This window comes from Protopterus annectens, chromosome 10.part0 (genome assembly GCF_019279795.1).
Source record: "Protopterus annectens isolate FY-2018-M chromosome 10.part0, PAN1.0, whole genome shotgun sequence".
Lineage (NCBI taxonomy): Eukaryota > Metazoa > Chordata > Ceratodontiformes > Protopteridae > Protopterus > Protopterus annectens.
The window spans coordinates 341,100,790-341,125,231 of record NC_056744.1 but is presented as its reverse complement, the minus strand read 5'-3'; the positions used below and the strand labels follow the sequence as shown (position 1 = coordinate 341,125,231).

The following is a 24,442-nucleotide window of genomic DNA, read 5'->3' as shown; positions in this document are numbered from 1 at the left end:
CTTGAGGACCTCCCAAGTTTTTTGGTAGCTGGGGACTCTGTCACACAGGTTACTGATCAAATGAAGTTAGCTACTTCAGATAAAGAAGTTATGAACTCACCATAACATTCCATCTGAGTAGGTAACTTCATTTGTCAGCAACCGACCCCCACCTCCTTCCCCCTAACCTGGTTATCTGAATCCTAGAATGATCTCAGCTTTTGGTATTCATTAGGTTAGGATGTTTCAGGTTGTTGTTTTGTCTAGGCGACATTGTATAATTGGGCAAACGCGATCTGAGAACTGGAAGGAGGTAGCAGGGTATTATGGGTAAGGGGGAGGAGCTTGGAGCTCGGATCATTAGCTTGGAAAGCTGCCGGCTCGGATCCAGGTCGGATCCGATACCCACAGGTTGCTGACAAATGAAGTTACCTACTCAGATGGAACGTTATGGTGAGTAAATAACTTCTTTTTTCTTTTAAAATATACATGTGAAATGTCTTCTATTATTGTAAGGTTCTGTGCAGGTGTTAGATTGCTAAATGCAGTTTGTGGCCTGAGAACTCAGACCTGGTGTTAAGATGATGCAATATGAATACTGGGAAAACCTAAATGTCAAAATTTATGTAATTTGGGGAGGGCCTTAGAGACATGTTTGTTAGTAATAAACCACAATAAAACGAACCTCAAATAACCTCCGATGGAACAGGAAACACTGCCAATGTGATTGAAATGCAAGCAATTCCCAACACAATCACAAGAAGTAAACGTGAAAAAATGAATCGATAAATCCACAGTCTGTATAATTCAAAAAAACTGCTCCAGAAACGTTCTTGTGCTGGAACCACGGTTTATTGAATAGAAACACCAAAGAATGACCTAGGTTTCGTCCGTCTCCACAGACTTCATCAGATAACATAAAGAAATGTACTGGGCCACTTAAATAGTACCAATAAATACCAATTACGCAATTAATCAATCAATTATTTGAATCAATTACACAATCTATCAAATATTTAATATTTAAAACTCATTATAAAGACACAGTGCAACACTTACAAATACAATTGAATTTCATAATATAGTACAATATTAAATAACAATTAATTGATTATGTATACTTATGTGAATATTCATTAATGTTAAAAAATGGTGTTATACTATAAAATAAAATGAAATATATCGGTAAAAATATATATGAATATATAGTATATAAATATGATGTGTAACCTATATATAAAAGCATAAATATCACCTAAAATACATTGATATGAAATATCATATAATATAATATAATATAAATGCTGTATGTGTTGGTTGTTAAAAAACACTTGGATACCATGCCCTAGTGTTAATGTTAAATATACTATCCTATCGCTTATAATTATATACAAATAAAAGTTGTATTTGGTTTAAAATACTTAAAATAATACCTAGATAATCTGCAGTAATACAACTATTATTTGTGTGTCTCGCTAAACTTACAAATCTATTATCATCTCCCCTTAATATTATTAAGTCTTAGAATAGGTTTAATACTACAGTATTCATTTAAACCTGGACGATTATAGGCATTCAACAAGATTTGCATTCTCAAATCTTGTGCATCTAAATCCTAGGCAGTCGTCCTGCCTTGTGGATCATTCCTAATTTGTGATACCCCAAAAAACTTAAAATGGTGACTAGTGCATTGTGCAACATGTCTTGCTAAAGCATTGGTTTTCTTAAACTTTTTAATATCATTTAAATGTTCCTTAATTCTGTCCCTCATGTGTCTCCTTGTCTTGCCAACGTAAAAAGCGTCACATAGTTGGCACAAAGCAATATAGATCACGTTGGTAGAATAACAATTAAAATGACTACCTATCTGGATATTATAATGGTTAATCTTAATGCTCTTACCTGTATTAAGAATGTAAGTGCAAACAGAGCACCTACCACACTTAAAATTACCTATACGTTTACTAAGGGCAACTTCCTTGTTATATAATGCTCTTTCAAATAAATCTTTAAATGATAAATCCTTCCTAAATATAAATGGGATTTTGCCCTGAAAAAATCTTCCTAAATAATTATCAGTTACCATTAAATTCCAATTTTTGTTAATAATACTCTTAATAACAAAAGAAATGTCATTAAAGATAGTAATATAAAATGGGATGGAGTTGGAATTAAAATTCACATTAGAATTATTATTTTCCTTAAAGATGTTAACTAAACTATTGTTCAAGCTTAAAATAGCTTTATATATTCCTGTTCTCTTATGTGTTACCTCCTCTAAAACATTAATACATAATTCTTCTGGGTAACCACGATTAATGAATAAGGACATCATAAATCTTAATTCATCATGAAATTCAGATTCATTACTGACCATTCTTGCAGCCCTGACCATTTGGCCCTTAACAATGGCCTTCTTCTGCTGGTCAGGGTGCCAGCTTGCATAATGCAAGTAGGAATTTTAAAAGGTAGACTTTCTAAAAATATTTGATTTTAATGTACTATTTGTTTTGTCCACAGATAGCTTAACATCTAAATATGTAATTGTATCTTTATCTCATGTGTGAATTTCAAAAACCAAATGCTGTTATTAATATACACAATAAATGCCTCCAGCAGAGCTTGATCACCATCCCAAATAAAAAACAAATCATCTAAAAATCTTGAATAAAATTTTACATGTGTGTAAAAGTCAGTATTAAACAAGTAGTGTAGTTCCCAGTAGGTCATGATAAAATTGGCAAACATGGGGGCACATGCCGCCCCCATGGCTACTCCATTAACTTGCCGATAATAATTGCCTTCATAATACGAAAAGTTATATCTTAATACCAAATCCATAAGCTTACTTAAATTATACAGACTGTGGATTTATCGATTCATTTTTTCACGTTTACTTCTTGTGATTGTGTTGGGAATTGCTTGCATTTCAATCACATTGGCAGTGTTTCCTGTTCCATCGGAGGTTATTTGATGTTTGTTAGTAATGTTTAAATACTATTTCTCACAAGAGACTGGAAGCATTTTGACTTTGGATATCCAACTTGCCAGCACTCTGCCTTGTGCTCACAAGTAAGTTTTAGCACTGTGATTTCTTGTAGGAATAGTTAAAGCTAGTAAAGATTAATTAGGTATTTTTCTTTGAAATCAGACCTGTCCTACATTTTAAGTTTCTGTGTGATCTCTGAACTCTTAGATACCTCTGTGGTGTAGTAGTTTTGTCTTGTGTTTTAATTATTTATTATTAAATATTTTGAAAACCTTCTACCTGTGGCTGATTTGTGTAGAGATAAGCTCTAGAGTACATTGCATATTTAAAGATGTTATTGTAACAGACCACTCTACAGTAAGCCTCGACTGTTAGTCATACTATCATTGGATATTAATATTGCACAGTAATAATTGGACACCTTTTAAGGGCCTTTTATTAGCTGATATTAACTGGGTGGTGGCAGTAATTACTACCATATAGTTTGGGTAAAGGGGCACAGTTGGAGAATCTGTGTCAGCCTTCCCCAGTAGTGTATATGAAGTTGTATAAATATTTATTTCAAAGTGTGTGTGTGTGTGTTATGTCAGCTAATTGGCAGGGACATGAAGCACTGGTTGGACAGAGAGGGTACTGGAGGTTCTAGTTTGCCCAGATAGGCTGAGACCTGGACCCTATAGCTGTGCCAGTGGGGAGTCTTATTGGGGACCTTGTGAGCAAAGGAGCAACCAGCCCCATACTGACTGTGATCTCTGTGTGCACTTAAGGGAAATTGTACTTTACTGTGTGTATTAGTTATCCTTTCTTCTTCTAGATGACCTCCCTGGTGTTCGTGGTGAGGATTGAGGCTCCAGGGCACGGTCATCACAAGTGTTTGGCAGTGGTGGGATCTACTTCACATACTAATTGGCTTGTAGTGGTGTGGGTAGAGCGAATTCCTGTAGCTTATGTACAGTGATCTCTAAAAGTGTTTTGTACTCTAAAACAGCCACACAGTGTATACTCAGAGTTCAGATCACAATTGTTTTATTTCTTTTGTTAGCTTAGTGTTAGTCAGGGTGAGCAGGCAGCATGTCAGCAGAGGAGTATGGAAAGCTGACAAGGGGCCAGCTGGCGGAGATGTGCCAGGCTAGAGGACTGGTGCATGGAAACCTGACTAAAGCAGACCTGATTGCAGCCTTGGCTACAGCTGCATCAGAAAACAGCAGCCTGGAGGACAATCAGACTGACAGTGGAGATACAATATCCTCGGAGAATGGATAGCTTAACCTTTCTGCAGTGGACTTAAAAATTCAGCTGGAGCTAAAGAGACTTGAGTTGGAGGCCAGGCATATGGAACTAGAAGCAGCTGAGGAAAACGAACGGCAGAGGAGACACGAGAGAGAAATGCTGACTCTTCACCAGAGTCATGGAGGTAATGGGGAAGGGAGTAACCGGACCCCAGAAGCACAAAAGGTCAGTAAATTTCTACCACAGTTTAAAGAAGGGGATAATTTTGATAGCTTCATTCATATGTTTGAGCGGGTACGTAAATAGTATGAAGTTGACCAAAGGCTCTGGGTATGGTTCCTGACCCCCTTACTCCACGGTAAAGCTGTAACTTCTTTAGCAAAAAAATGCGTGACACTGACTGTTTTGATTATACTGCTGTAAAAAGACATTTATTAGAATGTTTTAAGCTAACACCTGAAATGTATAGGAAAAAGTTTCGTGAGCATAGATGCAATGCAGATGAAAATGTATGTGAATATGTTGTTGAACTGAGCACTTATTTTCATAGCTGGGTGAGTGGATGTCAGGTCACCACTTTTGAAGGGCTGGCAGACCTTTTGGTAAGGGAACAAGCTTTTACCACTTTGCCTGAGGACATGAGGATCTGGTTAGTTGATAAACAGTGTGCTACTTCACAGGAGTTGGGGAAGGAGGGAGACCTATACCTAGCAAGCAGGGCAGCTCTGCACAGGAAACGGACCCCCAGTACTGCTCATGAGACTAAAGGAACCCTTGGTGGGCAGCACAGACTGCCCCAACAGAATCCGCCAGTAGCAGGGGACGCCAATAGTCCAGGTACACATCCAGGAGCTAGGGTTAAATATTTTGAATGCAACTAGTGGGGCCATGTGGCATACAGGCATCCACGGAGGCAAGGTGCGGAACCAAAGGTGAGGGGAGCCAGTAAGTGGTAAAGACAAAATGCCAACAGTGGGTTGTCTTGAGACAACAGGGGCATGGAACTACCATCCTGCAGATGTCCTGAGAGGGAAGGATTTGAATGAGGCAGTGCTATGTACTTATGCAGTTAGGCTAGGAGACGAGCATGTGGGTCTGGTAGCCTGGGGAGACACAGACAGACTGCATACTTCCAGCCAGGACTGCTGAGGTGGTTACTTCAGGGAGTAAGCTACGCCGTAGCAGTGAGACTGAATGTGAGCCACAGCTGCTTGTGGGCACTGATGGTCGCTTGGACAGAGTGACTGCAAAGGTAAAGGTGAGTAGTAGTACCCAGGCTGACAGTGAGGCTCTACTGTCAGAGGCTGCCAGACTTCCAGTGGAAGGGGAGCTGGGAAGGGTTACAAGGAGAGACTTGAAACAGGCTCAGCTTTCAGAACCTACATTGCAAAGCCTGAGGCGGGTAGCTAGGGAGACACCTGATTATCAAGGGAAGGGGGAATCTGTACACTGGAACAAAGGGTTACTGTACAGAGGGTGGACCCCTGAGGGAGGGCTAGAAGGTGAGAGAGTACAGCAGTTGGTAGTGCCTAGAGCTTACCGTCTGGCACTTCTAGCCATAACCCGTGATATTCCCTTTGCAGGTCATATGGGCATAAAATGTACAAAGAGGTGTATTATGCAAAACTTCTATTGGCCTTGAATTTCCAGAGATGTAACAGGGTACTGCAGGACCTGTGAGCAGTGCCAAAAGGTAGGCAAGGCAGGAGAACAAGGTGAGAGCTCCTTTGATGCCTTTGCCTGTGATTGAGGAGTCATTTCAGAGGGTAGCTATGGATATTGTGAGTCCTCTGAGTACCCAAAGTTCCACAGGGAAAAAGTATATCCTAGTGATTGTAGATTATGCTACACGATACCCTGAGGCAGTGGCTTTGTCCTCCACTGAGGCAGAGAAGGTGGCAAATGCTTTGCTAGAGATTTTCAGCACGGTAGGTTTCCCAAAGGAAATACTGTCTGACAGAGGTGCCAATTTTGTCAGACCTGCTGGCTTGTCTGTGGAAGTCCTGTGGGGTGAAGCACATGAAGACCACCCCCTACCATCCCCAGACTAATGGTCTTGTTGAGAGGGCAGACTCTACAATCAAGTCCATGCTACAGGCATTTGCAGATCAGTTTAAGAGGGAGTGGTACAAATATTTGCCCCATCTGTTTGCTTACAGAGAGGTTCCCCAGAAATCTACAGGTTTTTCACCCTTTGAGTTGCTGTATGGGCATAAGGTGAGGGGACCTCTAGATTTAATTCGAGATGAGTGGGAAGGTGAGTGTGAGTCTCACAAGGAGTCTTTTGTGGCATATGTCCTGAACCTGAGGACAAGGCCCAGGGAAGTCATGGGCCTGGCACAGGAGAATCTGGCAGAAGCCCAACAACAGAAAAAGGTGTGGTATGACAGGAGTGCTCGAGCTAGAGAGTATGCTGTAGGGCAGCAGGTGATGGTTCTCATTCCTGTCAAGACACAAGTTGCAAGCTGCTTGGGAGGGACCCTATAAGGTGGTAAGAAAGATATGTGATGTTAACTACATGGTGGAAGTGCTAGGCAGACGGCAGGGGCACAAATTGTACCATGCTAACATGAAACCTTACCATGATAGGGAGGCCCTTGTGCTGAGCATTTGCAGTGGATTACAGGAGGAGTCTAAGGAAGATCTGGGGACTGATCTCCTCAGTGAGGCTCGGGCTGACACCTCTGTGTAAGGGGTAGCAATGTCCCAGCAGCTATCTCCTACCCAGGTTCGAGAAATCCGAGCAGTGTTGCAGGAATTTGAGGACGTGTTCTCTGGGAAACCAGGGAGCACCCACCTGGTGCAGCAAAAGGTGGATACAGAAATCCAAAGGCCTATCAGGCAGGCCTTTTATAGGGTGCCTGAGAGAGTCAAACAGACTCCAAAAGTCCAACAGTCCCTGGGCCTCACCAGTGGTACTGGTGCCAAAGAAGGATGGCAGCATCAGGTTCTGTGTGGATTACAGGAAATTAAATAGTCACACAGAGTCAGATGCTTACCCCATGCCTAGGACAGATGAGGCCCTAGAGCAGCTGGGTGGGGCTAAGTATCTTACAACCATTGATCTTACCAAGGGTTACGGGCAGGTGCCCTTGACTCTCAGTGCTAGAGAGAAGTCAACCTTTGTGACTCCTTTTGGCTTGTATGAGTTCACAAAGATGCCCTTTGGGATGAAGAATGCCCCAGCGACTTTCCAGAGGCTGGTAGATCATATCTTAGCAGTAGCAGGAGGGTTTGCCCTTGCTTACATGGATGATATTGATATCTACAGCCATTCCTGGCAAGAGCACCTTCAGCATGTCAGGGAGGTACTGGGCAGACTACAGAGGGCAGGGTTGACCATTAAGCCAAGCAAATGTCAAGTGGGTATGGCAGAGGTCTCCTACCTAGGACATAGAGTGGGGAGTGGTAAGATAAGGCCAGAACCTGCCAAAGTGGAAGCTATTCAGGCATGGCCTGCACCCGTTATCAAAAAGCAGGAGGTGAGGATATTCTTGGGGACACCAGGATACTACAGAAAGTTTGTTCCCAATTATAGTACCATAGCTGCTCCCCTTACAGACCTGACAAGGAACCACAGGCCAGATAAGGTAGTGAGGACCCCAGCATATGAGCAGGCATTTCAGAAGCTTAAGGAAGCTTTGGGAGGACCCCCTGTGTTAGCCAGTCCAGACTACAGCAAAGACTTTGTTGTGCAGGTGGATGCTTCAAACTATGTGGTGGGGGCTGTACTTAGCCAGATTTCTGCAGAGGGAGAAGAGCACCCAGTGGTTTATCTCAGTCGTAGGCACCAACCCAGTGAGGAATGCTATGCAGTGGTAGAAAAGGAATGTCTAGCCATAGCGTGGGCACTACAAAAACTTCAGCCTTATCTGTATGGAAGAAAATTCACTGTGATGACAGATCACAACCCTCTAACATGGTTAAACAGAGCCAGTCGGCAAAATGCCAGATTGCTAAGATGGAGTCTGGGGTTGCAAGCATATGAGATATCAGTGCAGCACCGTAGGCGGAGTAGCAATGCCAATGCAGATGGGCTCTCAAGACAGGGAATGCGGTGAGGTACACCCAGGTAGACCTGACACTCTCAAGCGTTTCTCAAGGGGCACTTGAAAACCTTGCTTGAGTTCCCGGGGGGGGGGAGATATGATGATTGGGGAGAGACGGGCGAAGGCTGCCAGCCTAGTCAAATAGAATTTGATATCTAATTCTATCAACTGTATAAATAAATGTAAAATACAGGCTTGTGTTTTTAAATGTAAGAAAACACTGTAAAATGTGAACTTCAAGATTGTTGCAACATTGCCATCTGCTGTAAGGAAAACCAACCCAAGTATTTCAAATGTGTCTTTTTAAGTTGAAAAGATCTTATGAATCTCTTTAATGTTTACAATTCGGCTCCAGTGCTGCTGGATGAAGGTTTCATGCCATTGTTTTAAAGCTAACGTTTATGACCAGAATTTAGATGTGGAATGTGTTTTATTGCTCTGGTTTCTTTTAGAATATACATGTGAAATGTCTTCGATTGTAAGTTTGTGTGCAGGTGTTAGATTGTTAAATAATGCAGTTTGTGGCCTGAGAACTCAGACCTGGTGTTAAGATGATGCAATATGAATGCTGGGAAAACCTAAGTGTCAAAAATTATGTAATTTGGGGAGGGCCTTAGAGACATGTTTGTTAGTAAATGTCTAAACACTATTTCTCACAAGAGACTGGAAGCATTTTGACTTTGGACATCCAACTTACTAGCACTCTGCCTTGTGCTCACAAGTAAGTTTTACCACTGTGATTTCTTGCAGGAATAGTAAAAGCTAGTAAAGATTAATTAGGTATTTTTCTTTGAAATCAGACCTGTCCTACTGTATTATTTTAAGTTTCTGTGTGATCTCTGAACACTTCGATACCTCTGTGGTGTAGTAGTTTTGTCTTGTGTTTTAGTTATTTATTATTAAATATTTTTAAAACCTTCTACCTGTGGCTGATTTGTGTAGAGATAAGCTCTAGAGTACATTGCACATTTATAGAGGTTATTGTAATAGGCCACTCTAAAGTAAGCCTTGACTGTTAGTCTTACTACCATTGGATATTAATATTGCACAGTAATAATTGGACACCCTTTTAAGGGCCTTTTAGTAGCTGATATTATTAACTGGGTGGTGGCAGTAATTACTACCGTATAGTTTGGGTAAAGAGGCACAGTTGGAGAATCTGTGTTAGCCTTCCCCAGTTGCATAAATACTTATCTCAAAGTGTGTGTGTGTTGTGTCAGCTACTTGGCAGGGACATGAAGCACTGGTTGGACAGAGAGGGTACTGGAGGTTTTAGCTTGCCCAGTTAGGCTAAGACCTGGACCCTATAGCTGTGCCAGTGGGGATGGTGAGCAAGGGAGCAACCAGCCCCAGACTGACTGTGCTCTGTGTGTGCACTTAAGGGAAATTGTACTTTACTGTGTGTATTAGTTATCCTTTCCTCTTCTAGGAGATGACCTCCCTGGTGTTAGTGGTGAGGATTGAGGCTCCTTGATTGTTTGGCCAGGGCACGGCCGTCACACACAGAATAAAGTTTTGATCAAAAATATATTTATTTAAATTCATTAACTGGGAATGAGCACTGACCACTGTGGACCAATTTGAGGCACAGCCCACTAGCTCTCATCTTACCTCCAGAATCGTGGGCAAATTCAGAAATAATCAGCTAGAATTGCGGTCACTTAATCTCAACTATCCAGATTTTAGCTTATGCGTCATATTTTTGGCCTGTAACTATTTGGCTTTCGGGCAAATCATGGAGGACTGAAGTAAAAGAAATAATGCCATACATTTGAGGTTTCAGACTTCACACTTAAGAAAATTCATGCTAATGCAGAATCTGTTATTTGATCAACTTTTTACGTTTGTAAGAGCAATAAATTAACTAAAAACTGTCCATGCCCCCCCCCCCCCATTTATAGATGGCTTAGTCCAGATTTCTTGCTTTTAGAGGTTGTGAAGTATGTTGACAGGTAAAATTAACATGTATTACTGTCCATGCCCCCCCCCCCCCATTTATAGATGGCTTAGTCCAGATTTCTTGCTTTTAGAGGTTGTGAAGTATGTTGACAGGTAAAATTAACATGTATTTGGTAATGTAAAGTAAAATAACATACCTCTCAATGCAAGAAATAAATAGAAAGGCCAACAAGTACAGACATCTTTTAAATATTGCTCGTATAAACTTATAAAGTAGCTAGAGTAACAAGTGTGTTTTACCATACATTTTCTGAAGGATTTGTAGTCTGAAACTCAAATGTGCGTCATTATTTAGGGATTTAAATCCTCAGATAAATCTGAGTGATTTGTCCGACAATAAAAAAGTTTGAGGAAAAGACCAAAAATTTGAGCCAAAAATCTGGACAGTTGAAAGGTATGTTGGGGTTGCCACAGCGGAACTCCGGTCCGCTAATGATTGGCAGTAGATTTTTACGGTGCTAGCTCGACGCCCAACCTACAAGGAAGGCATCACACATGTCTTTCGAACGCCCCTCGACCGCGGGGAGGACATGCAGACAGTTGAGAGACTTTGTTTGTTTGTCTTTCGGCTTTTCCCGGTTAAGAGTCGCCACAGTGGAACTCCGGCCCGCTAATGATTGGTAGTTGATTTTTACGTGCCGAGTTACCAGCCCTGACGCACAACGTTCAACGAAGGTACGCCCATTCACACATGTCTCCACGCAGAAGACGCTCTAGTTGAGAATCGAACCGGACAGCGTCTTACTGTGAGGCGCATAGCTCTCAACCCTCCATCTCCAAAATGAGGAACACTCGCCCTCATAATGAGGAACAAATGGGCAAAATGTGGAACACATACTAATGGCTTACTGACAAATTCAACTAGGAAGGTCATAGGTTGGTTAAAATATGCTGGTTTTACTCATAAAAAAGATCATTTAATGAATTAATATGATTCATTTCTATTTACCATGGATTTCACTTAAAAAAATTCCTAACACTGAATGTGTGACAGACTCTTTCAATGTGGAACTTTGAGGAACTTGAACTTTTTAAGACCCCAAATGAGGTACGTTCCTCGTAATGAGGTACACTTGAGAGGTATGAGGCGACAACGCTACCACCGCGGGTCCAGACAGTTGAGAGATATATAAAATAATTAAACTACTCGTCACCCAAATCGCTAGGGATTATGAAGAACAAAGCACTATTTTGAGCTAAAATTATGGAAGATTGAGTGGTATGATTAGTTATGCATAGTGGACAGAGTAAAAAAAGACAGTTTTAACAGTGTGTAGACACACTTCGAACACTACAAAAATAGTAGAAAAGTAAAGGCAACATGGCGGCGAACTTTGCCCCGTGGAGAATGACACTGTCTGGAGCGCTAGCTTGACGTCACGCAGTTATTACTTCTAGCTACAGATGTTTTCTGGAAAAGATGGCGAGGAATTTTGCATGTTTGGTTACGAAAAACTTCGCCTATTGGAGAAAGCAAACATTGCTACAGCAGCTTTTCCAACGATTCTGCAGGTGCGACTGGTGGCGGAGGGTGGGTGCACACAAATAATAGGTAATGGGCTTACCTTTTAGTGGGCTGGACGATTCTGCTAAGTTGTAAGTGCTGTGTAGTAAGAGTTAATTTGAGGTACGAGCTCTACATGACGTACAGGATGTAACGCTTTATGTCTATCATCGTTATTCTTGTTATTTATCTTATCCAGTTTCTGTGTTGAGGATTTGGAGATTTTTATTTTCTCAATTTTGAGTGACTGTTTTGAAACAGTTTCAGTTGTTAAGCAAATGTTGCACAATGCGGATAAAGTTTACTTCCAAAGTCTAGAGCCAGTCCCACGCATAAACGGCAAAGAATAAACCCATAAATAACGATTATTTTGTTAATTCCGTAGTGCGTTCCTTGGCCAGTTAACGAAATGCTCTCATTGAACACTGTGTAACTGTAAGTTAAATATTTACAATAAAAAGAAGCAGTATCGGCAAAGTACTAGAGGGGACTAAGTTGCAGCATCGTTGCGGTTGGTTGTTCAGTTCAGTCGTTCTCAGCTACATGTCTCATTTTGTTGGTGTATCGATTTTACGAATTTCCTGCGGCTCAAATTTAGGCGTTGCGTTTGTTTGGGGGAGGGGGCATGCACGCATCAAACTTTTGGCGCTCATTTTTTAGGACGATTTTGCATTCTTGTGCCCTTTAAGTTTTGGGAATAGGCATTGGCTTCGCTGCTGCTCGTAGCCTTACCTTTCAACCTCTTAGAGCAAGAAATGTGGAAAAAGCCCAAAAATAGGTGCAGAGTTTAAATATTGCTCTTATAAACTTAGAAAGTTGCTAGTATTAACATACATTTTTTGAAGGATATGAAGTATGAACCTCAGATTATTTAGTGACTCCAGCCCTCTGATCATCCCAGGTATATGTGTGAAAACCATAAATATGTGGAGTATACCTCTCAAATGTACCTCATTACGAGGAACGTACCTCATTTGGGCTCTTAAAGTTCACGTTCCTCAAAGTTCCACATTGAAAGAGTCGCACATTCAGTGTTAGGAATTTTTTTAAGTGAATTCCATTGTAAATAGAAATTAATCATATTAATTCATTAAATGATCTTCTTTATAAGTAAAACCAGCATATTTTAACCATCCTATGACCTTCTTAGCTGAAGTTGTTAGCCATTAGTATGTGTTCCACATTTTGCCCATTTGTTCCACATTATAAGGACTAGTGTTCCTCATTTTGGAGATGGAAGGTTGAGAGCTATGGGAGTAGATCAAATACGAGGTAAAAATCTGGACAGTTGATGTGGTGGTAGCTCTATGCAGATTCAGGGACAGTTTATATGGGGTATTGGCCGAATAAAAGTTATGAATTAATATATATTTTCTGAAGTAAATGAAGTCTATAACTTAGTTATTGTTCATATGTTAGGCTAACGACCACTAAGGCCCTTAAAGCCTAGCCTTGCAAATCAAATGGGATCCACAAATTTGATTTATATGGGGTAGACTGCTTCTGTCCATCAGAGACATAGGAGCCAGGCCAGGGGTAAATTTCCGATTACCCATCCATTCATTAGTCACTAATTGTCATTATGTATTAAAAGTAATGCATATTTTTTTTTCTAAAAGTCACCATTTTTTAACAGAGCTTAAGAAAGGCGGAGCTAAAGTTTGGGTCAGGATCTGGGAATCCCTGAAATCAGGGACATTTGGGAGCTATGTGCTGCTCTGAATTGGATTAAGCTGGTTATCAGATGATAAATGCAAGACTGGAGCTGTTTTGCACCATAAGGAAGGTTGTACATTTTTGCGGGCACATTGCTGATGAGACTGTGCAGCAAAAGCCTTGTTAGAAAAGCATGCAAAGAAACTTTTTAAACTGAATCTAAGAAATATATGTTATGAGCTGGAGACCATAATATATGTTATGAGCTGGAGACCATAATATATGTTATGAGCTGGAGACCATATTTTTATTTAACCTTTGATCAGATTAGTCCCACTAAGCTAGTGACCTCTTTTCAGAGGAAACCTGAGGTGGGATTTTTGCATACCTCTCAACCTCTTAGTGCAAGAAGTCTGGAAAAAGGCAAAAATACCGGAGAGACAAAGGCCCAAATATAGGGACAGATTTAAAAAAAAAATTGCTTTCATAAACTTGAAATCTGAACAAATGCAAAAATAATTGGGGGACAAAGGCCCACGAAATAGGTTTAGACTTTAAAAATTGCTTTGCTTTTATCAAATTAAAAAGTTGCTAGAATGGGAGGTTTTGCATTAGCATACATTTTCTTGAAAGGTATGATACCTGAAACTCAAACAAATGTCATTATTTAGTGACTTATCCTGTGTAACCACAAATTGAGAAATAGACCAAAGATATGAGGCAAAAATCTGGGAATTCTGGACAATTGAGAGATATATAGGTATGAGTTTTGCTGTTTAAAACATCAGTGTTATGATTCGGCTGTGCTAGGCTTCATAAATAGTGTGATCATGCAGGATGTTTATTTTAGTTGGGAGAGGCTCACCCAGAGCAGACTTGCCAAAATCTTTTGTCAAATATGGGAGCCATTCACAAAAGAAGTTTTGCAGACAACTTATGCTTGAATGCAAAGTAACTGACACCAAAGTGGTACAACAGTGTTGGGTCCCAGGGCCACTGCACTGTGACTCTTTGTTCCTGTATTTCAGAAGTGATAGTCGTGTCAGTATTCTTGCTATTAAGTCTGGTATGCTGAAGGTGTGTGTAAGACTCTATTGAGGGTTTGACTTGTCTCATCTTCTGTATGCGACTTTCTTGGGCAGGATATCACGGCATAGCCAAGGTTTTGAGAGTGTCCAGTTTGTTGATGCGAGGGCTGTCATTGATTTTTGCAAAAGAGGCCCTCTTAGCTTCAAGTGAATGTGATCCCCAGCTTGCATGGGGGTGATTCTGTGAGTGTGAGGTGGTTGGGTTGAAAATTAGCACTCCAAATTAAAGGTCATGGTTCTGTTCCAGAAAAGAGTTGACTACCCGCTTTAAGTGAGGGGGAGCAGATACCTTAAGTGAAGGAGTTAAGTATCTTGGAGTCCTGTTCACAAGTTAAGGTTGAGGGGATACAAGCAGCATAAGTTAGGTTACTTTACAGTGGCAAAGTTAGGAACTAAGCAGTCCAGGAGGCTCAGAGTATGCCCACTGCTGCTTCATTCTGAAACTAGTTGTTCATGATGCATTTAGCTACCTTATGAGTATGCTTCCCAGGCATGTCCTGTGGGAGGTGTACCAGACATAGCCCATTGGATGAAGACCCTGAGGTAGACCCTGGATACATTGGAATGATTATATCTTTCAGTTTACTTGGAATTTCCTCAGGATGAGTTGGAGATTGTTGGGGCTGTAAATGTTCTTCGTGTTTCACTGTTGCAGACATCACATTTGGGTTATCTGCTTGCATTAGCCCTTAGTCGGCCTGATTATCAAAGTCTTGGGTCCTGCGTCGGTTGCTGTCTCATATTCCATGATGTCAAGTAGTCAGGGGTATAAAGCATACAGCCGATGCCAATACATCCGTCTTTCTTGCCATGCGGTGACCGAAGCTGAAGCAGTTCGCAAGTGCCGGTCATCTGACTCCTGAAATTTTCATTTTCGAGTTTCAAAACCGAAGTCTTCAACTAAAGCTAAGTACCACGTTGGGGAAACTTTTTCTTGCTCTAAACCAATGTCAGTAAAAGTCAATAATTGTATTTCTTATGGAAAGCAAATACCCCATAAAGATTTTCATTCGTACTGTATTCCTTACCAAGGCCCTGACCACGACGTCGCTCTGTCGGTATTGTGCCTTATTTAAACCACAAGCTCTTTGTCGTCTGTACATTTTGGCTTCTAAATAATTTGGTACTTGGTTCAATTATCCAGATATGTCTTCGGTAAGCCACCCGACTACTGACTTTCTGAAAAACGCAAAGATAAAGACAGAGACAGGCTCGCCTAGGTCCATAGCTGCCAACGACGCTTCTCCTAAGCTAGTCGCCAGTTCACCAGTACTCAGTGAGGTGCTTTCGCAGCCCCTGATACCCGCTACTTCAGATTCGCAGGCCTTTGCTGAGACCCATTCAGAGTCCGGTATGCCGCGAGATGCTTCAGGTGTGGAACCTGCGGATGTCTGTACCTTGGATGGGTCCGGAGCCACTGTGCAGGTACTGGCTTTTGAGGGTGTATTCAGGCCTACTGACTTGCTTATTAAACAGACGCCATCTTCTTCTAGGCCTAAAATTCAAACCATGCCTAGGAAACCGCCCAGACCACATGGTCAGGCCTCTGTGCCTAAAAAAACTAATTATAAGAATGGCTGAAGACCTTATTACTTTAATCGGGAAGCCAACCTCCCCCCTCTGAGACCTAGGACTGAATTTGCTTATGATACTTCTGATCTGGATTCTGAAATTTCTGTCTCCTCTGATGACCAGGGTTTCCCTTATCTACCTATGAGGATTCTGACGCAGAGGACTCTATTCCCTCTGCTTCTCCCCCAGAGGATTTTTCTTTTGGTGAAACCTCGCATACTCTTAGGGAGCATTTTCTCTGAGAGAGCCAGGATTACTCTAATTCTAAAAAGAGGCTTAGAGATTTTTTACTCTTGCCCCAACACAGGCCTTTAGCTATCCCTCCTGTGCTGGACATTGGTGACGATGCCTTTTCAGAATCTAGCTTGGCCCCTGACTCTCTACCTCCTGCTTCCAGAAAACCTGATAGATATTACAGGGTTCCTGATTCTCACAAGTTCCTTTTTAAAAATCCTACTGCGGATCCTGAGACCATTTCACAGGGACCCAAGGGCATTAAGGCTACTACTGCCAAAAATCCTACCCCCTCTGATAGAGATTCCAGGGCCCTGGATAGATGGGGTAAGAAGGTATACACCTCTGCAACCTTGGCCATCAGGGCCGTAAATTGCCAGTTTCATAAGTTTAAAGTATCAGCAGCATATTATTGGATTGCTTAAACAGAACATTATGTTGATTCCTGATTGTGCTGAAAATAAGGATTTACAGGATTTAATGCATTGTGCTGAACAAGTTGTTAAATATACTTTGCAATGTGGTTTTGATTCACTAGAGGCATCTTGCAGGGCTGCTGTCGCCAGGTCTGTTCTTAGAAGGCATGCTTGGCTTAAGGGGCAATCTTTGCCAGATCATGTTAAAACTAAATTGCTGGATGCTCCCTTAAATCAGGACTTGCCTGTTTGGCGACAAAGCAGAAGAAGTTCTTAAAAAGATGGAGGAAAACGCTTAATCTATGCAAACTGTCAAAGATTTCTTACAAGTGCAGCCTCCTAGATTTAGTAGGCATTGGCCCTCAAAAAATTGGTCCTTTCCTGCCTCTTCCAGGACTTCTCACTTCAAACCCAGAACCAGCAGAACACCCAGGCTTCAGTTCTAGGGCACACACAGGACTAATCAGTGGGGGGCTCCCACTTCCAAATCAGGGAGTAGTAAGATTCCCCATATGGTAAGCTGTCTCAATGACTTAACTTTAAAACTTCCAAGCACTTCTCAACTGACTGCTCCTTTAGGGGGAAAGATTGCTCTGCAAAAGAAAAACCGGGAACTCGTTACCCAGGACAAATGGATTTTAAACATAGTTTCCCAAGGATACAGATTTCACTTCCACACGTTACCAACCACAAACGGTTGGCCAGATCTACCCCCAAATCAGTGGGCAGAGGCTCAAAATCAAGTACAGTACTCTCTCTTAAGGTTAAAGGCTATTCAGACTGTGCCAGAAGAGGAAAAGGGTCAAGGTTTCTACTCACGACTTTTCCTGGTACCCAGAAAAGACAACTCATGGTGCTGTCTATCTTAAACACCTTTTTGGTGATTCCAAAATTCAAGATGCTAACTCTTCACCAGTTGCCTCCCATGATAGGCAAAGATACCTGGTTGGCAACACTGGATTTAAAGGAAGCCTACCTGCACATCCCAATCAGGGAAGCTTGCAGAAAATACCTATGCTTCAAAGCAGGCTGCATGCACTATCAGTTCTCTGCACTGCCCTTTGGCTTAACACCAGGGTATTCACAAAGTGCCTAGCTCCAGTCATTGCATTTTGCAGACAAAGAAATATTCAAATATACCCATACCCGGACGATTGTCTAATTCAGGCAGAAAGCCAGAACATACTTCTGAATCATCTGGCATTTGTACAAAAGGTGTTAACTTGTCTGGGGTACACCATAAATGAAAAGAAATCGCAACTGGTATCCTGTCAACAAATCATATTCCTGGGAGCAAGCTTGAGCACAACTTCCCAGATGGCTTTCTTCACGCCAGAGAAACAAATTCATTTGACAACTTACTTCAAACTAGTGGCCACAAAAACCCTGCTATCTGCAAGGCAGAAACTGCAAGCCTTTGAGGTTCATGGCTTTGTGCATTCTACTAATTCCATATGCAAGACTGCATGAGGAAAGTACAATGGTATCTAAAAAGCCTATGGTGTCAACATTCTCAGGCTCTAGAAGCAATGATTCCTATCGTACCTTGCCTACAGTTAGAATTCTTTTGATGGGCAGAGGCCTGCCACCAAAAGAAAGGACTACCATTCACTCTACCCCCTGCCGCCCAAACCCTAACAACAGACGTATCGGACTATGCATGGGTGGCTCACCTGGCAGGGAAGTGCATTCAGGGCAAATGGAACCCAAGTCAAATGCACCTGCATATCAATCGAAAAGAAATGTTAGCTGTACAGAATGTTCTGACGGCCTTCAAGGACCACATTCTTCCAGGACAATTAATGGTAAAGATGGACAACACCACTGTTATGTGGTAAGCAGGGGCTACTCATTCTTACCCCCTCTGCAGACTAGCCATGGCTCTGTGGAACACAGCCATGAGCTACCAAGTTCATCTACAGGCTCAATTCCTGCCAGGAAAACTAAATACACTGGCAGATGAACTAAGCAGAAATCTCATGGACCCACGAGTGGAAACTGGAACCAAAGATTTTCAACATGCTGATCAACAAATGGGGGATCCCAGATATAGACCTGTTTGCCTCCCCCCAGAACTACCAATTGCACAAATTCTGTACAAGGACTCCCCACAAACAAGTTTGGAAAGTAGATGCTCTGTCCTTCAGCTGGAAAAATCTATCAGTTTATGCCTTTCCTCCTCTGCCTGTCCTCTCCAAAGTAATACTAAACATTAAGCAGGACAAACCAAGGATGATACTGATTGCACCAGACTTGCCACACCAACACTGGTACCCCCTCTTGCGCAGTGTGTTACTGCTGGCCCAATGGCACCTACCTCAGACCTCTACCCTGCTGTCTCAGCAGGAGTGTCAGATTCTGCACCCCCAGCTTCAAACCCTGAACCTGGCAGCCTGGCTAATTATCTAATCTCTCTGTTACCATCCCTCAATAAACAAGTGTTGGATGTCATTTTGGAGGCAAGGAGGCCTAGTACTAGAAAATCTTATGCTGAAAAATGGAAAAGATTCTGTGCCTAGAACCAAACTCAAGGGATGGCCACAGCAGCACCCAATTTACCTTGGATTCTTCAATACTTAACTGAGATGCTTCACAAGGGCCTTTCCTTTTCCACCATCAAAATTCACGCCTCAGCCATTTCAGCTCATTACAACACAGAACCACCCCTCTTTTCTCACCCATTGCTCAAGCAGTTCCTCAGAGGGGCCAAAAACTTAAGACCACCCAGGAGAGCCCCAACTCCAGCCTGGGACCTTAATTTTGTATTGGAAAAACTCACTCTTCCTCCTTTTGAGCCAACTGCAACTGCAGAGTTAAAATTCCTTTCTTGGAAAATAGCTTTCCTTTTAGCAGTCACTTCAGCAAAAAGGGTATCTGAATTACAGGCCCTTATGACATTGGAGCTTTCATCAGCTTTCATGCGGACAGGGTGTCCCTCAGGACCAATTCCTCTTTCATGCACAAGGTGGTATCCAGTGTGGCTCTTAATCAGTCCATTTATTTGCCAACCTTCTTTTCGAATCCACAGAACAAAGGGGAACGGATACTGCACTCCCTAGATGTGCACAGACAACTTAGAGTTTACTTGGACAGGGCTAAACCTCAAAAGAAATCTGAACAACTGCTGGTGGCATTTGCTGCAGGGGCAGAGGGGAAGGCTATTTCAAAGCAAACCATTTCTAAATTAATAGGCCATTGCATTCATTTCTGCTATAAGCACCATGGAAAACCTATCCCACAGGGGATTAGACCCCATTCACCCAGGGCTCATCTACCTCTACAGCCTTTCTCAGAGGTGTCCCTACCAGGGCCATCCTAGAAGCTGCTAAATGTGATGACTACAACAGTGAATACACTCAAACATCTACATTTATGGTAAGTGTACACAACTGTACTATGTCTGGTCTGCCTTGTTCGGCTTGCCTGTCTAGGACAACTGATTCCAAACAGAAATCTATATTTAATGGTTGTAATAATGTTTTTGGCCAGAAGCTCAAATGTTATGAGGAACAGAACAACATTTAGAAAGATAAGGACACTTAAAAGTTTTGGTGATACTGTTACTTCAGAGAGACCTGAATGTGTAATGAAAAGCCAGCTCTCAGGCCAACTAAAACCCATTTAAAAGACAGGGCTGTATTGTCTCCAACAGGTCTTTTACACTACTTTTCATAACAAACAATACAGTAAGTGCACCGGAGAGGCCGTCTTTATAATTATAAAAGTTTTAATTTTACAGTAACATCTTTCATGATGAGATTTTGCAGGTCACCTTTGTGCACATTGAATTGGCTATATTTACAGAAACCTGAACCTTTTTCTTATGTGTTTTGATATTTGCAGCTCACGCCATTTAGATATTCCTAATTTTCTAAATTGCTGGTATAAATTGCTAGTTTATTAGGGTCATCTGCAGATGTTAACACACTAAATAAGCTGTAAAGATAAAGGGACATTAGTAACAAAACTGCATCAGAGGGGGGGTCACTGTCAAAGTGTTGCTAGCATGAAGAAGTTAATCAGATTGGGATGCACTGCTGAAGATGCAAGAGCACAACACAAGCTTTGTAAAGTTGGACCCCCCGCATGTGGATCCACAAGAAAAGATAGTGCACATATTTGTCAATGTCAGAGGAACACAAGAAACCTTGCGACTGTATGGACAATGGCTTTTGTTAAAAACGCAGCTAACCAATGATCCTGGTAGTTGTAGGACGCAGCATCACTCTTGCCTTGATGATTTGGCTCACCTTAGAATGCAATTAGAGTTGGCTGTTTTGAGGAATTAAGTTTAGTATAGCACAAATATTAAGGGCAACTTTAGGGATATGGTTCAGCTAGATGGCAGTGAGTAGTTGTCAAGCCAGCAGTGTCAGCCATTAATTTTAATTAACCTTTGTCATTTCTGCTCATTAAAAATGATTATTTTATGTTCCATGTTCTTTTTCGTTTCTGCAGTGCAGTGGTGATGAGTCATGCTTTATGCTATTTGATTGCCCTGGCTCCCTGGACTAGAGATTGTGTTGGCTGGAACTATGCTGTTCTTAATCGTTGCCTGCTAATCCACTGTACTGCTTGATTTTAGTTTGTGAAGCCCTTCTAAATCTTCACTGTTATTTCCTTCATGGATGCATGCATTGTGGATGTCATGACTATTTAATAAGTAAATGTCATGGATGGTGGATATAGTCCTGTCACCATTGTGCCTTCCTAGTAATGCGCTGCTGTCGTATGATTGGGTGCAACATTCTTACTGTGGATACAGTGATGTCAGCAATGCATGGTTTGTGTGGAGACTTCTGTCCTGCAATGGTGTGGTGGTAGAGGGATTTAATTATCACTGCACTGACTGAAGCTGCTTGAAAAGTCGTTACAGCTGACCAAAACTCTGGACATATATTCATCTAGCTTACTATTCTCTTATGTTTCACTTGCTGCTGTTTGCAGGGTATAGAATTAAGCTTATGTTGAGTAACCATATGTATTAATTGCTGGTTTTGACAAATTTGTAGAGTGTTCCATGTCATTGGCAGCAGCCTTAGGTCAGCTGGTGCCCTAGGCAAAAGGGCTTAACGGCACCCCCCACACCACCCAGGTTCCCCCATCCTGGTGTACCTACACCAAATAAATACTGGAAAAGCGTCCCTGCTACAGCGGCGCCCTAGATGCCTAAGACCGGCTATGCATGTCATTTTAACATTATGAATGTGTGGAAGGATTACATTATGTATGAAGGAAACAGTGGAGGAAGCAGGTTTGATTTGGAGCTGTGAACTGCCTGGTCAGCATGCAGAATGCAAACTTTTTCTAGCATTTGTCTTTCCCTGCCAAAGTGGATTTTGAGGCTGTGCTTTCCATGTGCAACTGGACTTTGAACATTGCATTAATTCTCCAAGTGTACTGTTAGTATTTTTCTAAGTGACGTTGATTTTTGATGTTTTCTTCACTGAATTAATGGGATTCCATTTCATTGTCACAGTAGTGTAAGGTTCAAATTGCTCTCTTCATCGTGGCTTTTGACTACACCATTTTTATTTGTAAATAATGAAGTTACCAAACACCAACAGCAAAAGCACTAAAAAACGAAAACTTAAAAAACGAAAAAGTGCTTAAACTCAAAAGACCAAATAAGACTAAAAGGTAAAATAGTTGAGCACTTTCATTCATTTAATTTTATGAACTTCTTTAGAACAGATGACAAATACACAAAACCCTATTTAAATAGTAAAAGCTGCTATCAAAATCACCAGTGAAAATCAAACATCAGTAAAACAGTCAAATTAACCACAACAGAATCAAATATAATATGAAAATAATCATTAATGAGTAGCTCGATTCTTCAACAAATACTTAATATCAATGAGCCCATTGAGACCAGGAACACAATCTGCCCTTAAAGAAATCTGCCATTTTAACTACTTTATTTCCAAAACAGTATTGTAATCATCTGCAAATGGCCTGGGACCCACAAAATCTAATACAAAAAATGTAACCTTCCTAAAATTGGGACACTCACTGGCATGCTTGGCTATGGCATTAGTAAAATCACATTTTTAATAGCTGTCCAGTTTTCATCAATCCTTTTATATAAAGCCCTCATAGTTTTCCGTACGTAATAACATTTTCAATCTGCATAGGTAGCTGAATAAACTGTACTTGTACTCTTGCATTTGTTCAGTTCTATTCAAATGTTTAAGAAAAACCCTTTGGGCAGAACTGATAAACCTACATTGCTTGCAGTTATAACATGGGTAAGTGTCCAAAGGTCCCTGAATTCTAATAAAGATTTAATACTAGAAACTTTCTTGTGGGTAATCCCCAGCTACACATATAAAGATCACTGTTGCCTAAAATAACTTTCCAATTATCAACAAAATTTTTTTTAATATCATAAGAGTCAACACATATCGGGACAGGGAAAGCAAGATTCTTAATGTTATTTGAATCAACATTGTTAACTTTGGGAACAAACCCACTTAATAAAATGGGAGGAAACTTCGTATGCCTTACCCCAATAATTTCATCTCTAGTTTCCATTAGTTTTGCTGTTGGGTAGTTTCTGGAAACAAATGTATCAATTCATTTCAGTGGACAGTGCAGTGGTGCAGCGGTAGCTCTCCAGTTCGATTTTCGTCTGGGGTGCCGTCTGTGTGGAGTCTGCATGTCCTCCCTGCATTCATGTAGGTTTCCTCCGGTTTCTCCCACGGTACAAAGACATGCTTCTGGAGCATTTCTCCCTGGGCCTCCACTGAAAGTTGGCTTTGTTCCAAGTCGGACTCTCCTGGTTAACAAATGTTAAATAAAAAAAATTGTCAGTTTCCATTAAGAACAAATTATCGTCACTAATCAACATACTAAGATGAATAATTTGTCTACAAACCATTTTCATTTTTCATAAAATGGGGATGCATACTTTTAAAGGGCAAGAAACTGTCTGAGTAAGTATCTTTTTGAAAAATAGTGCTGGAAAAAAGTTTTTCATCCATATTCATAGAGATGCTGAGATCCAAAAAGCTGACTCTGGTCCAAGCACAGCTCAACATAAATCTTAATCCAGCACCATTTAAATTAATGTCATCCAAAAAATGTGCAACTCTTCTAAAGCCCCAGTCCAAATAAAAAAAACAAATCAATATATCTCCTATGAAAGGCAACATATTTAAAACCTTCCAGTTTAGTCAATATGATTGCTTTCCACTAACAAAACCAAAATAGCAAAAGCGGGGTCCATCTTAGCACCCATTGCCACCCCACTTTTTGTTGGTAAATCTTTCCATCAAAAACAAAAATATATATATTTCTTAGTACCAAGTCTAACAATAAGCACATAGTATTAATCTTATTCTGGCCAAAGTCTGTATAATGATTGAGAAAGTCTTTAACAAATGTAATACTTATCTCTTGATTGATAGAAGTGTGCAAGGAAACAACGTCCACTGTTACAAGCAAGGTTTCATGGCCTGTAAAAGTAAAATTCTTAAGCAAGTTTAAAATAAAAACTCCCAGGAATCCTTCAGAAAAAAATCAAATCAGTTTGCAATGTTAGGGGCTTCAAACGACTAATGAGCTAAAGTGACGGTCTTAATTTTCTTGGCTGATACTATTGGTCTGAAAGGAGAGTTCACCACATCCTTATGTAGTTTTGGTATCCTGAAAATGATACCTAATTGTTGTTCCTCCACTAATAGAAACTCAAAAGTTGCCAAGTCTATATAACCCTAGTTGAGCAATTATAGTAAACAATTATCTAATTTGAGAAAACTCCT

General features: G+C 41.1%; 1 protein-coding gene across 3 annotated transcripts in view; it reads left to right on the top strand.

The window, feature by feature from the left end:
- The first annotated feature begins 11,602 nt into the window (after positions 1-11,602).
- Positions 11,603-24,442, top strand: part of LOC122813109 (quinone oxidoreductase-like protein 2) — a 666,821-nt gene continuing 653,981 nt past the window's right edge. For 2 of the 3 annotated variants that reach the window (XM_044085237.1, XM_044085236.1), the window contains exon 1: positions 11,604-11,718. In XM_044085237.1, coding sequence (XP_043941172.1) covers positions 11,627-11,718 — 92 coding nt within the window. In that variant the 5' untranslated portion in view covers positions 11,604-11,626. Of the gene's footprint in view, positions 11,759-24,442 lie in introns of all 3 variants that reach the window. The other variant, XM_044085238.1, reaches the window with a different exon arrangement.